The sequence below is a fragment of the Oryx dammah genome, unplaced genomic scaffold (assembly GCF_014754425.2).
Source record: "Oryx dammah isolate SB20612 unplaced genomic scaffold, SCBI_Odam_1.1 HiC_scaffold_27, whole genome shotgun sequence".
NCBI classification, from domain to species: domain Eukaryota; kingdom Metazoa; phylum Chordata; class Mammalia; order Artiodactyla; family Bovidae; genus Oryx; species Oryx dammah.
In genome coordinates this window covers 74,277,956-74,292,800 of record NW_024070211.1, presented here as the reverse complement: position 1 = coordinate 74,292,800, position 14,845 = coordinate 74,277,956, and the positions used below count along the sequence as shown (strand labels likewise).

General features: G+C 41.2%; 2 protein-coding genes across 2 annotated transcripts in view; one reads left to right on the top strand and one right to left on the bottom strand.

The window, feature by feature from the left end:
* UBXN4 (UBX domain protein 4) overlaps nt 1–9,512 on the bottom strand; it is a 31,187-nt gene extending 21,675 nt beyond the window's left edge. The window contains exons 1-2 of the mRNA XM_040228517.1: nt 9,251–9,512; nt 2,517–2,619 (exon numbers count right to left, since the gene is read on the bottom strand). Coding sequence (XP_040084451.1) covers nt 2,517–2,619; nt 9,251–9,332 — 185 coding nt within the window. The 5' untranslated portion in view covers nt 9,333–9,512. The remainder of the gene's footprint in view (nt 1–2,516; nt 2,620–9,250) is intronic.
* A 164-nt stretch (nt 9,513–9,676) lies between these two features.
* On the top strand, nt 9,677–11,922 carry LOC120854131 (translation machinery-associated protein 7-like). The gene is made up of 2 exons (XM_040227928.1): nt 9,677–9,756; nt 11,706–11,922. The coding sequence occupies exons 1-2, from the start codon at nt 9,677–9,679 to the stop codon at nt 11,920–11,922; spliced, it is 297 nt and encodes a 98-aa protein (XP_040083862.1).
* The last annotated feature ends 2,923 nt before the right edge of the window (nt 11,923–14,845 follow it).

The window sequence follows — 14,845 nt, the reverse complement described above, 5'->3', positions numbered from 1 at the left end:
TCCCAAATACTGAGTTGTTTTTATAAAAATGCACTGTACCAATTACAAGTAGTTTTCTGAAACTACAAGTTCCTTTCATAGCTATCAACTGAAAGGGGGAAAATGTATCCCTTATCTCACAGACCATTTTGGGTTTGTTTTATAATTTTCAAATTAGAGACACTTGCTCTTGCAAACCACAAACTAGTGGTCAGATGAGGTACCTAAAAATCACCTTAGTATCTGCCATGTTGCTTCCTCAGCAGCATGTGTTTCAAAATACAATATTGTAGCTTGTAATAAGAAGATATTAATACCTATGAATTACTTGTGCAAGTGATAATGCAATACTGTGTAATACGAAAGGACTCAACCTAAATATCCACCAGTTAAAAACTGGTGAATCATGCAATTATAAAGAGGGAAAAGAAAAAAAGTCTATCAAACTACTATCATTTTTGTAAAAAAAAAAAAAGGGAGAGGAAAACAATGGTATTCTCTTGATTTGGTTTCCTCCAAAGAGTGGTTAGGTACAGGGATGGGAGAGAGAGACTTTATAACATGAATAAAAGACACTGATAAATGTAGCTGAGTAATTCCAAGAACCAAATTAATGCTTCAAAGAACCAGAAATTTGCTTTGTCTTTTTCCGAATCTAAGACATGATTATAATAAAAACATCTGAAAATGTAAAAGAAAACTATAAAGAAAAATATTATCAAGAATCCTACTTTCTCAGCTATAACCACTGTAAATTTTTGATACATTTTCTAAAAATCAATTTTCAATGCAAGATACCTCCATAAATAAAAGTATACTAACATGTTCCTAGAACATTAGCTTTATTATTATATAGTTATATTTACTTTTCATAATTTAAAAGACATACTAGATCCCATCCAGCTGTCCATAATGAAACGACCATCAACCAATACTATATACAAGTACTCCTGCATCTGCTAATAGGAATTTGTTTTTAAAAGTGATAGATATATCAGTCTGTATATAAATCGCAACAATTCTGAAATTCTCATTTCTTCCACATTCCCAACAAACCCCTACATTCCTCCTGCCATTACTGACTCTAAAAGGTGCTTCTGGAAGAGAATGGACAATATCAATGATATGATAGACTCTTTAAAAGAAAAAAAAAGATTATAGCTCAATAAATGTGTAGTTTCAGTAACTACTGTGAAGCAGACTACTATGATTTGCTTCATGTTTTATTAATGAAGAAAAATTATTTTAATAAAAAGGTTACGAACTTACAGGTAAATTTCTATTTTAATGTTGATAGTAATTTTCATTTTGATATTATTAATACCAAAAGAACAGAAATAGCACTTTATAACTGCTAGTGTTTCCAGGCATTCATCACTGATGGCTGTGGCTAACATCACAAAGACAAACAACAGAGCATTATGCACCCTGGCGTAGAAGAATGGAAGACATACCACCATCTGCAAAGTAGTCTTAAGTGGGGGGAGAAAAACCTGAATCCAACTGTCAGTTTACAGAAAATGGAGGACAGAGTAATAACCTAAATGACACTGACAGGACTATAATGAACAAAACCTATACTGTAGGAAACTATGTAATAAATCACCTGGATTCTCAAAAAAATAGACTGCAAAGAAAAAGACAAAGAGGGAGATCCAGAGGCGAAGCCTCCAGAGTAAAGAGCCTGACAGAGATCAACGCATCACAAAGTGTAGATCTTAATGGATCCTGAACCAAACTGTAATAAATTAAATAATAAAACCTGACTGATAAAACGACTGAAAATGTAAACACTTTGTAGATATTTGATATTAAGAAATTAAGATTAATTTTTGAAGTATTATGTTAAAAAACTTAAAATTCTTATCTTTCAGAGATGTAGCAAAATATTGATAGATGAAATGATATGATGACTGAGATTTACTTCAAAATTATATGGGATGGGTTGAAATGGGTGGGGGAAAAGATGAAACAAGACTAACCAAGAAGTGATAGCTGTCAAAGTAGTTGACCAAGATGAGGGGGCAGGGCTCACTACACTACTCAAACACTGCTGTGCATGCTTGAAATTTTCCATTACACACACACAAATTTTAATGGGGGAAGAGGGATATATTCACAAACGAAACAGACTTGTGGTTATCAGGTACTATGATGCACCTATAAATGCTCTTATTTTTACTGAATTAAATGACTCCATTTTCAAGAACAGGATCCAAAAGAGTGGTTATAACCTTTCAGAGATATTTAATATATTGGTTACAATTACTTCCAAGTTTTTAGAATCTGAGGATCACAGTTCCTTTGCATTAATGGTGTATGTCACATAGCTGCTTGGTAGACCAAGAATTAATTTATCAGTTTTTCAATAAGATATAAGGAGAAATTTGAAAAATGGCAATCAGAATATAAGCCCTCAACATGCCTTATACAAAAATCAACATTCTTATAGTCCAAGAGTATAAATCATAAATCACAAGCAGAGACAATGGTTAAAAAAATTTTTTTTAAATTACAAGAGTAAAACATAAGCAAACCTTTTGGTATCGATTTTAATAGCAACAAAACTGTTTGAAGATGCTTCTGTCACTTTCTCATCTTCCCAACTTGCAGCCATTTGTGTAGACTGCTCATCATCACCTGTAAAACATTTCAAGCATTCTTATAGCATAAGGCCAGTATCTGCTGATTCTTTTCCCTGTAAATCTGGAACTTCAAATAAAATGTAAACCCACAAATAGTATTTTCTACCAAATTTGAAAACTGAATTTTTCCATAAATGAAGTGACTGTTAACATTAACAAAAAGTAATGAAAAAGAAAATATTGGTATTTAGGTTATACAAAGTGTTTCTAAATGAAGACATCCAAATTATGATGCAAATATTATCACAATAATTAGAACTCGTGGGCAGAAATGTGTCTATTTTGGCTTTTGTACACATGATTTTAGAAAACAAAGGTACAATACTTTTCCTTTATGTAATATCTTTCTGTTGAGTTTAATGTCCTCCACACACACACCACTTATTCTCCAGAAACCCTCCAAGGTAGACAGAAGCCAGGTGTGATTCTGTTTGCAGTTTTGCACCTGCCTTTTGTTAGAGGTATGCCAGGTCTAAAAGGTATGCTGATCCAAAAGTAATCTATGGTGATAGAATTGAGCATGCATGCGTGCTACCTTGGTGGAGGTACTACTGACTGGGAAAGAGGAGGAAGGAGCCTCCAGGGTCTTGGAAATGTTTATATATATATATACATATGATTAACAATGCAGTGTCAAGTTTCAGGTGTACAGCAAAGCTTTTCAATTATACATATACCTGTACCTATTCTTTTTCAAATTCTTTTCCCATTTAGGTTATTCTTGAAAACTGAGCAGAGTTCCCTGTGCTATACAGTAGGTTCTTATTGGTTGTCTATTTTAAATACAGTAGTGTGTATACATGTCAATCCCAATCTATCCCTACCCACCCTTCCCCCCGCCCCGCCTACCATAAATTCATTTTCTGTTTATTCCTATTTTGTAATTAAATTCATTTGTGTTTCTTAGATTCTGCATAAGCGATGTCGTATGATAGGAAACACTGATCTCTTATACAAGTGTATTCATCTGTAAAAATTCACCTAGCTGTTCACTAAATATATTTTACTTAATATACTGTATGTAATACCTCAGTGACAAAATATTTTAAAAATTACAGCCATCAAGAGATTATTTCCATTTTAGACCTGTAACATCTAGATTCTGGCATAACCATTTATTGATGGGCAAAGGGAAACTTACCAGAGTTGAGTCACTGAAAAATATTTCTAAGGTTAGCAGAGCTGTTTTCAGATCACATTTTTTGCTTTACAAAAATGAGAGCTTTCTATACCTACTCTTTTGTAAGTTGTTTTCTTCCCATGTGTGTTCCCCTTCCTCAAGTTAATCTACCCTTAGTCTTCTCCATCTCAGTTATTAGATATTGATAACACCATCCTTTCAGTTCTCAGACCAAAAAGTTTAGTTATTTTCACCTTCAGTTGATGCTATCTATCTGGAATATATCTGGAATATCATATCCACACATAATGATTACAATAGCCTCCTAACTGGTTTCCCTGCTCAAGTCTACTCTTAACGCAGCATCCTTCTTTTAAACAGTCAGATCAGGGAATTCCCTGGCGGTCCAGTAGTTAGGACTCAGGACTTTCTTTCACTGCAAGGGCACAGGTTTGAGCCCTGGTTGGGAACTAAGATCCCACAAGCCACAAAGCACAGCAAAAATAAAATTACATACTTCAAAAGCTTCCAAAGCTTTCTCATTTCCCACTTTTCTGTAATACTTATAACCTTCTAACAGACGATTTGCTTTCCTTATTATCATGTTTACTGTTTGTTGTGTCTGTCTCCTTCCACTAGAACTCATGCTCCAAGAGGGCAAGAACTGTTTTCCTTATTTACTGATATAACTCAAACATCTAAACAGAATCTAATATATAATAAATACTTGGAGTACAGCAGGCTCTCAGTAAGTGTTTTGTAGAATGAATAACTAAATTTCTGGTATAGAATCTTGGCATGCCTACAAAACTTGACTAATGCTACACGGCTGAAAACATCTTTTGTGAAATGAAATTCAGGAATATTCAGTAATAAGGGACTTGAGAAATATGGCCATGGGAAAGTAGACAGGGATAGAATGCATGCACAGACCAAGACCAAAAGAATGCCCATTAGCAGATGCCTAGATGTTGGAGCAGCAGACAGGAAAACTATCATTTGCCATGAGATCATTCTGAGCATGTCTTCAGACACTATGGGGTGACGAGAGCTGCAAGATTCCAAGTAAATGACAAGATTATCAACCTAGAAAATAGCTACAAAGGAACATCCTTAATACACTTAGAGAAGGCTGTGAGGTGTAAGGGATTATTTTTATTCATTCTTTCTTTCATATATTCACTATTTTACTCCACATTTATATTGTGCTAGGCACTATGCTAACTAAATATAAAACAAATGAGATACTATATGCCCTCAGTGGAGCTTAACATCTAAAAAAGGTACTTGTTTGGTAAACTGTAATTATGGTAAGAAACACTCTGAAAAAACAGATCTCTTTAGATTGGTCAGGGAAGCCCTCTCTGAGGTGATATTTAAGGTAGGACCTAAAGGATGAAAGAGGTAAACCATGCCACAAGCCAGAAAAGTGCACTAAGCAGAAGGAATTTCTGTGGAAGGAAAGGGCTGTATGGTTAGGAGTGTTGTGAACACTAGGTACCAGGAAACAAGATGAGACTGCAAAGATGACTCCCATGCTTGGGTTTATCCAACTGGATATAAGGTGGTGCCATTTACTTAGCAGCAGAGTACCAGGGGGAGAAGGCAATGACACCCCACTCCAGTACTCTTGCCTGGAAAATCCCATGGACGGAGAAGCCTGGTAGGCTGCAGTCCATGGGGTCGCTGAGAGTTGGACACGACTCAGTGACTTCACTTTTACTTTTCACTTTCATGCATTGGAGAAGGAAATGGCAACCCACTCCAGTGTTCTTGCTTGGAGAATCCCAGGGACGGGGGAGCCTGGTGGGCTGCCGTCTATGGGGTCGCACAGAGTCGGACACAACTGAAGCAACTTAGCAGCAGAGTATCAGGGGGTGGGGAACAGATTCAAGCAGTAGTACTTTCAGGCTTGAGAGTCCTGTGAGGCATCCAAATGGGGATGTCAAGCAGGCAGCTGGAAGGATGGACCTGCCACTCCTGAGGCTGATGTTCTTCACTCCCTCACCTAGGCTGTACGATGCAGATAGCCTCTCAAGGGCTCCATCTCCACTAGCAATGTCTGCTCATGACTCAGTGGAGGGCAACAACAGCTGCCTGACCAACAGAGATGTAAGACTGAATGGAATTGCATAACGAGAGTTACCTTAGCTCTACTGGGTGAGATTTTTAATTGCCAACTTTGGTATCTTTACTTTCTTATTTTTAACCAAACTATGAACTATGCTGTGGAGTCAGATGGGCCAAAGATTTCAGGAGATAACATTACATTCTTGGTGGTGTTAGCAGTATCCAAAAGTAAAGCCACCTAAAAAGAGCAGTACAAACTCAGAAACGGTTGCAGACCCTACAACCAGGAATTTCAACAGAGAAAAACTCAGCTGGTCTAAACCCAAATGGCTTTTTAGTCTATTTTAACCAAAAAAAAAAAAGGGGGGGGGGCATTAAATAGCGTTGGTCAAGGAGATTTTAGCCAACTAGAACCATTAGTCAATGACCAGTGTTTAGTTGTCTAGCCAGTGACAAGACACCTCTGCTTCAGAATGCTTGTCAAATTATTATACATCCTCAAGAAAAGAATCAAAACCTGTTTCAGTTTCTTTCAATTTACACACCTATAATAATTTGAAAATACTTGTTTAACTAGTAGTAACCTCTCCAGTCTCTTAACAGTAATCCCACATATTCTTTAATTCATCCATGAAAACTTCACTAAAATATAAACAATCTGCCTAAAATGTTTCCCATTTGAGTGGCTATATGAACCGAAGTATACATTTATGGCCACTCCTTCCAACTATAAGGCTATCTTTTTAATTTTCCAGTGAGTTGGCACATTACTGTCAAGGTCTCAGATCTAAGAAAGTCATGAGTTCTGACTATATTCTTCAAAGTCAAGAATAAAGGTCTAGGGACTTCCCTGCTGGTTCAGTGGCTAAGACTCCATGTTCCCAATCCAGGGGGCCCAGGTTCTATCCCTGATCAGGAACTAGATCCCACATACCGCAACTAAAAAATGTGCATGCCACAACTAAATAAATACATTAAAAAAAAAAGAATAAAGGTCTAAGCAACCTATAAATGTTGCAATTTCATGACTGCACTGTCTACACACTCTCCCCAGTCTTGGAGATTAACTTCCTAAAACTCTAGGAAAACTAAAGTATTTGAATGCGTCAAGTGATATGGAAGCAACTCCTTCCACAGACTGCTAATAGTCCTCCTGCAAACATTCAACAGTCACTGATATTCTAAAAACATGTTACATGATACACGCTCATCAAAAAAACTTAAATTGAAGAAGGTATATATAGACACAAAGCCCCAAAGACCTATAACTTTATTTTTCTATTGTAATAATTAGTGCTGTTTCCAAATGGGTTTCTAAATGTTAATTAAACCTAGCATTTCTTTCAAATTAACAGGTTAGTCCAAGAGTGCCTTCAAAGAACCTTTGGACACTGATCAAATGTGGTTTCTGTTTAAAAATATGACTACTGGGGACTTCCCTGGCAGGCCAGTGGTGAAAAGTTCCTCCTGTCCTCTTCCAGTGCAGGAGGTGAGGGCCCCATCCCTGGCCACAAAACAGAAAGGTTGTAACAAACTCTATAAAGACTTTAGATTTCCTGATTTCTAAATCAATTTCAGTAACTACCTAAGGTCTGTTGTATAACTACCTAACGTCTGTCTGTACAATGGTTGTTTTTTCCTCTGGAGAAACAAGACAGTTTTTTGGAAGCTGATAAAAAAAAAAAAAAAATCTGTCAAGAAAAGATATATATTCTTTTTGTGCCACTGGTGTATGTCACTTAGCTGCTATGGACCTAAGTTTCCTCATCGATAATATGGGCATGATAAACCCTGTTCTACCAACGTCCAGGATCAATTGAGAGTATATGTGAAAAACACAACTTAAAATGGTGTTACAACAATTACTGCACTCTTAATGAGCATATTCAATATCATTAGTTTTCCTTTCCCTTTTCTTATGATTTTATTTATCTATGGCAGTGCCGAGTTTTCCTTGCTGCCCCGGGCTTAGGCTTCTTTTCTTTTCCTGGAGTGGAGGCGGCTCTCTAGTTGCAATGCACAAGCTTCTCATTGGGTGACTTCTCTTATTGTGCAGCATGGGCTCTAGGCCGGGGGCTTCAGTAGCTGCGGGGAGTGTCCTCAGTAGCTGTGGCCCATGGGCTTAATTGCTCCGGGGCATGTGGGACCTTCCACTATCAAGGACTGAACTTGTGTCTCCTGCATTGGCAGGCAGATTCTCTACCACTGAGCCACCTGGGAAGCCCTTTCTTTCCTTTTTAATCCACTTATTTTCTTACAGGTTTACAGCAGTTACTTATTATGTGGAATATAACTAAAAAAAACAGCATAAAAGAGTCTGAACTACTCCAGCTCTTTTAATTAACAGCAATGAGTTAAAATTTTACCATAACTTAAAACAATTCAAAATTTCAAATTGAATGTTGTGAAACTCTTATTTCAGCAACTTGCTCTTCACTACAGTGCATAAAGTTATGGGTTATTACCGAGCCTTCCAAGCCATAGTTAATAATGAACAAACCGTTATTAAACACAAACAGTTGAAATAATGCACCTCAAATTAACAGTAGTCGCAAATACTAATTCGGTTCAGGTAATGAGGATCAGCAAAACTTCACAGAGGCACAAGTGTACTGCAAACCTAGAAGACTGCAGTAATAAAATACGGAGCAAACTAACCCAGAGCAACACAGAATAGATGAGTTAGTACACATTCTAAAACTGTATCTATGATACTAGGAAGACAATAAAAAGAATCAATGTTTGTGTGTCTACTTCTAAATAAACGGTTAAAAAACATTCCACTTGCAAATTATTTCATATGAGATCCTCCACTCCTATGGCATTAAAAAAAATCCAATTTATATAGACCTCAAAAGTTTACGTTTCAGGAACACACGAAAGCCAGTAACAGTGAACATCAGGTGGTTTCTCTTTGTTGATTACCGATGACACAGCTTTCTTCCTGAAAGTCCACAACTAATTAAAGCAAAACTGCCTGTCTTAGGGCCCGTCTCTCGCCTCACCTACACACTAACTATACGGGAGTTAAAGTCTCTCCAAGTGGGTCTCTCCAAGTAGAGCACTCCGTCGGGGGCGCCAGGAGGCGACGGTGGGGTGTGCGGGTGCCAACTCTGCAGGCGGAGCGGAGTCAGGCTCGACCGCGAGCAGGGCGGCTAGGGCCTGCTCGACCGTCCCCTCGCCCCGCACTGGGGAGACGGCGGGGCTCGCGGCGTTTTGGGGGCGAGGCCGGGACCGTGCCTCCAGAAGGGGGGCCGGGAAAAACGAGCGGTGGGGGTCAGGCCAGGTGTACTCCAAACGGACGGGGCAGGCGCTGAGACGCCAGGGACTGGCAGCCGGGCCTCTCGGGGCCCGGAGGAAAGGCTGGGGGCCCCTGGGGTTGGAGGTAGGCCGGAGGGGGTGTCCGTGCCACATCTCGGGCCCTCGCCTCCTTCACCTGCCACGAACACCACGAAGACCGCGCCGCTCCTCTTGGCCGACGCGATGGCGGCCGGAATGGCGCCCTGGAACCACAGCATCGCTGCCCTCGGGCCGAGGCGCTCGCTCGGTGTGTTGTCGCCGCGGTCCCGGAGTTGGCCCCGCCCTCTCCGTCGCCTGGATCCGCGGCCGCCGCAGCCCCAGCCGGTCCGCACCCCGCCTCCGGCTCCGCACAGGAGCGAAAGCCCCTCAGCGTCCCACTGGACGCGCGTAAGCGCGCAGGCGAGGCGCACCCCGAGACACGTGACGCTACACGTCGGCGTAAGCGCCGCGCCCCCGTGCCTTGTCTCGCTGGCAAGTCGGAGTGTGCGCGCGCACGCGAGGCCGCAGGGCGCTGCAGTCAAGGAAAGAGGAAGAGGCGTAGAGAAGAATGACTAATCGCTAAATGGCGTCGGTGACGCCTTCCCGATGCCTGACGGGAATTGTAGTCTTGCTTGGTCCTTTAATATTTTTCGGTTCGGTTCGGTTCATTTCAGTCACTCAGTCGTGTCCGACTCTGCGACCCCATGAATCGCAACACGCCAGGCCTCCCTGTCCATCACCAACTCCCGGAGTTCACTCAGACTCATGTCCATCGAGTCCGTGATGCCATCCAGCCATCTCATCCTCTGTCCTCCCCTTCTCCTCCTGCCTCCAACCCCTCCCAGCATCAGAGTCTTTTCCAATGAGTCAACTCTTCACATGAGGTGGCCAAAGTACTGGAGTTTCAGCTTTAGCATCATTCCTTCCGAAGAACACCCAGGGCTGATCTCCTTCAGAATGGACTGGTTGGATCTCCTTGCAGTCCAAAGGACTCTCAAGAGTCTTCTCCAACACCACAGTTCAAAAGCATCAATTCTTCAGCTCTCAGCCTTCTTCACAGTCCAACTCTCACATCCATACATGACCACAGGAAAAACCATAGCCTTGACTAGACGGACCTTTGCTGGCAAAGTAATGTTTCTGCTTTTCAATATGCTATCTAGGTTGGTCATAACTTTCTTCCAAGGAGTAAGCGTCTTTTAATTTCATGGCTGCAGTCACCATCTGCAGTGATTTTGAAGCCCCCCAAAATAAAGTCTGACAATGCTAATATTGTAGGAAATGTTAATTGTGGTTTGCCGGGTACGGCTAAGGGGGTGACCGTGAGAACTGCTTCACAGTCTATAAAGAGAAGGAGAAATGGTGCTACTCATTGGAAGATGCGCTTCTTTTAGAGACCTTAAATAAGAGGAAATCATCCTCACCCCAATGGAACTCTGCCTAGTGTGACGATGTAATTCTCTATTATGATTAGTGGCTATTGTGGATGGGTGCCTCTCGGTATGAAACTTAATGGGGTTTGTAGGGATTTACTACAAGGCTTTGGTTTCTACTGAACTTAATTTAAGCTCGACCTTGAAGAAAAGAAATACAACAGTCACCTTCTGTAATGCTATACAGCCCGTGTACCTGAGGGGAGTTTTTGGTTGAACGCAGACCTTGAGTAAGGTCATTGGTTAGAGATCACTACAAAGGACTGGAAGAAACACAAGCTGGAATCAAGATTGCCAGGAGAAATATCAATAACCTCAGACATGCAGATGACACCACCCTTATGGCAGAAAGCGAAGAGGAACTAAAAAGTCTCTTGATGAAAGTAAAAGAGGAGAGTGAAAAAGTTGGCTTAAAGCTCAACATTCAGAAAACGAAAATCATGGCATCCGGTCCCATCACTTCGTGGGAAATAGATGGGGAAACAGTGGAAACAGTGTCAGACTTTATTTTTTGGGGCTCCAAAATCATTGCAGATGGTGACTGCAGCCATGAAATTAAAAGACGCTTACTCCTTGGAAGATAAGTTATGACCAACCTAGATAGCATATTCAAAAGCAGAGACATTACTTTGCCGACTAACGTCCATCTAGTCAAGGCTATGGTTTTTCCTGTGGTCATGTATGGATGTGAGAGTTGGACTGTGAAGAAAGCTGAGTGCCGAAGAATTGATGCCTTTGAACTGTGGTGTTGGAGAAGACTCTTGAGAGTCCCTTGGACTGCAAGGAGATCCAACCAGTCCATTCTGAAGGAGATCAGCCCTGGGATTTCTTTGGAAGGAATGATGCTAAAGCTGAAACTCCAGTACTTTGGCCACCTCATGAGAAGAGTTGACTCATTGGAAAAGACTCTGATGCTGGGAGGGGTTGGGGGCAGGAGGAGAAGGGGAGGACAGAGGATGAGATGGCTGGATGGCATCACGGACTCGATGGGCATGAGTCTGAGTGAACTCCGGGAGTTGGTGATGGACAGGGAGGCCTGGCGTGCTGCGATTCATGGGGTCGCAAAGAGTCGGACACGACTGAGCAACTGAACTGAACTGAACTGAACAAACCTCAAAACACTTAACTATACTCTTGCTACAGCTGCTTTCAGAAGTAAGTCAGGGCTTCCGGTGGAAGCGTCCGGGGAAGGGGCGGCAGGCACCACATTGGCCCCGAAGGTGGCAAGAAGCTCCTGAAGCAGCCCAAGAAGCAAGCCAAGGAGATGGACAAGGAAGATAAGGTATTCAAGCAGAAGCAGAAGGAGGAGCAGAAGAAACTCGAGGAGCTAAAAGCAAAGGCCGTGGGGAAAGGCCCCCTGGCCACCAGTGGAATTAAGAAATCTGGCAAAAAGTAAGCTGTTCCTTGTGCCTGAGGCAATGATGACCCTTAGTTCCATTCCTGTTTAAACACCTGGATTCCCTGCCATAATATCTGTTGCGACCTATAGCTAGAATGAAGTGTTGTCTTGAAACCTATTGTACATTTAAGAATAAACTTTTGTAAAAAAAAAAAAAAAGTCAGAAGCAGAGAATAGATAATGATTTCTTTTCCAGCTACTTTTCATGGTAATGCAAAAGTGAATAAATAATTTTGTTTACCATGATATATGACAAAGTACTATTATCAAGATATAGCACTTTGTGGTTGCTTGCCATTAAAATGAAAACTGACCCAAATTTAATACGTTCATGAAATTACACGGTCTCTAATAGCTATTGGCTAAAGGTTTCTATGGTTTATTTAAAGTTGCATAAGCTATTATATTGTACATCCTACATCACTTAATTTCTCCTCCAGCAGCACAGCCATTTGACAATCTTTGAAGGATTAAAGAAGGGCTGCATCTGAAAATACCCCTTTCCTACAAGTATTTAACCTAAAAATAGCTAGCAGATTGCATTCTGATTTTTATTTGGTTTTTTCCAATCAGGCCTCTTATGTAGTGTTCTTATAAACTGAAACATAATGCTGATTACAGACAGTTGCTATTTACAGAGGATATCATTCCTCAGGAAGAATTAGAGTTGATTTCAACATCAACTTAAATAGTTTCCTGAAAATTTGATCAACATATATACCCTTTCAGTAGAATAATATCTTTAATTATTTCTAATGTTAGAATTAAATATTAGAAGAATCATTCACAGCCTCTCACTCATTAATCAAATATTTATTGCACATCTGCTATGAACTAGGCATTATACCTAGCAGTGATAAGGAGGTGAGAAACTCAGACAAAGCCCCTGCCTTTGTGACTGCACAGCTGGAAAAGGAAGACAGGCATTGAGTAAGTGACTGTGATGATGAATACCACAAGAGGGAAATTCTGAGTGCTTCAGAAATGTAATGATGTGACCAAACATAAATGTGAAAGTCACTCAGTTGTGTCCAACTCTTTGCGGCCCCATGGACTGTATAGTCCATGGAATTCTCCAGGCCAGAATACGGGAGTGGGTAGCCTTTCCTTTCTCCAGGAGATCTTCTCAATCTAGGAATTGAACCCAGGTCTCCTGCATTGCAGGCAGATTCTTTACCAGCTGAGCCACAAGGGAAGCCCAAACATGGATAGCAGGGTTAGAAAAGGCCCTCCTGAGGAGATGACATGTGAGAAGTCCAGCTCTGTGAAGGAGACTATTCCAGAGAGAGGAAACAGCAGTGTGAAAGCTCTGAAGCAATGAGAATAGTACCTTGAAGCACTGAAAAATGTTCAGCGTGACTAGAACATACAAAGAGATGTATGGTGTGAATGAGGCTGACAGATAGAAAGGATAACTCATCCAGGGCCTTGGGCATCATGTTAAGGATTGCAGACATTTTCCTAAGAATTGTAGAAAACTGTTGAAGAATTTTAAACAGAGGAGTTAGATAAAAGATTTGTGTTTTCAATCTGCAGGTATGCTGCAGTTCAAGTGGATTGCAGTGGAAGTGGAATGGGTGAATGTGAAGAAACTGGTTAAGAGCCTACTGTCCATGTATAAGGAAGATGGAGAAGTGGATACCTTCGAGATTTTTGGAGGTAGACTCACTAGGTTTTAGCTATGGAATTTGAGGAAGGAGGAGTCAAGATATCTTGGGTTTCTGTCTTAAGAAATCATATAGAAGGTTGTGATTGATAGGGACCATTGAAGGAAGAGCAGGTAGGTGAGGAGGTGGGCATGACGATGTGAGTTCGATATTAGACATGTATTGGGAGTGCTAGAGAGATAGCAAGTCGGGGTGTTAAGCAGGCACAAGGGATAATTGAGGCTCTGCAGGAGATTCTCATAGAGTGCATAAAATGAGGTAAGACAAGAGTTATGACTGAGGTCTTGGGAATTCCCTGGCAGTCCACACACTCACTAGCAAAGGCCGGGGTTCAGTCCCTGGTCAGGGAAGTAAAATCCCACAAGCAACTTGTTGCAGCAAGGAAAAAAAAAAAAACCCTAACAAAAAACAGATTGAGGGTTGTGTAGGAAAGTATAAACCAGTAACCAAGACTCAGGAGAGGCAAGGGTGTGTGTGGGGGTGGGGAAATGAAAGTGAAAGTGTTAGTCGCTTAGTTGTATCTGACAGTCTGTAGCCCTATCAGGCCCCTCTGTCCTTGGAAGTCTCCAGGCAAGAATACTGGAGTGGGTTGCCATTCCCTTCTCCAGGGGATCTTCCTGATCCAGGGAATGAACCCAGGTCTCCTGCATTGCAGGCAGGCTCTTTATTGTCTGAGCCACCAGGGAAGCCCAGAAAGATGGGAGGGAATATGAAATATATGGCATATTCTGCTAATAGCCCACCCAACAATCATGCTTCTACCCCGCTCCCCGTTGCTTTTTGCTGGCAGAGTTTCCCCACTGAGAGGGGACCTGCTAGATACTTGTTTTTTCAGACTCCCCTTGGAGCCAGTTAGGACCTCATGGGAAGTAGCGGGGGCATGGGTGGGGGGTAGTTCTAGGAGAAATTTTCCTTAAAAAAAGAGACACAAGGAAGAAAGAACAACCCTTCTTTGCTGGATACGGTTGTGTGTGAACAATACCCAGTCTGCTGTGGCCAGAGGAATGATTTGCTGACACTCTGAGATTGATAGAGTGTAAGACGGAAAGCACTCACATCTGTGATGACTCAGGTCTTATCTTGTGAGAGAATAACTGTCCTCATAGATTAGGCTACTCTGTAAGTTGGATATTGTTGCTTGTAATATCCCCTGGGATCATCCTAAGCCTCTGTTACCTCTGCATTCTACCAACGTTGTTACAGATGTAATTTACTCCCTAATAAACTTCCTGGAAGCAGATCTTCTCTCAGTC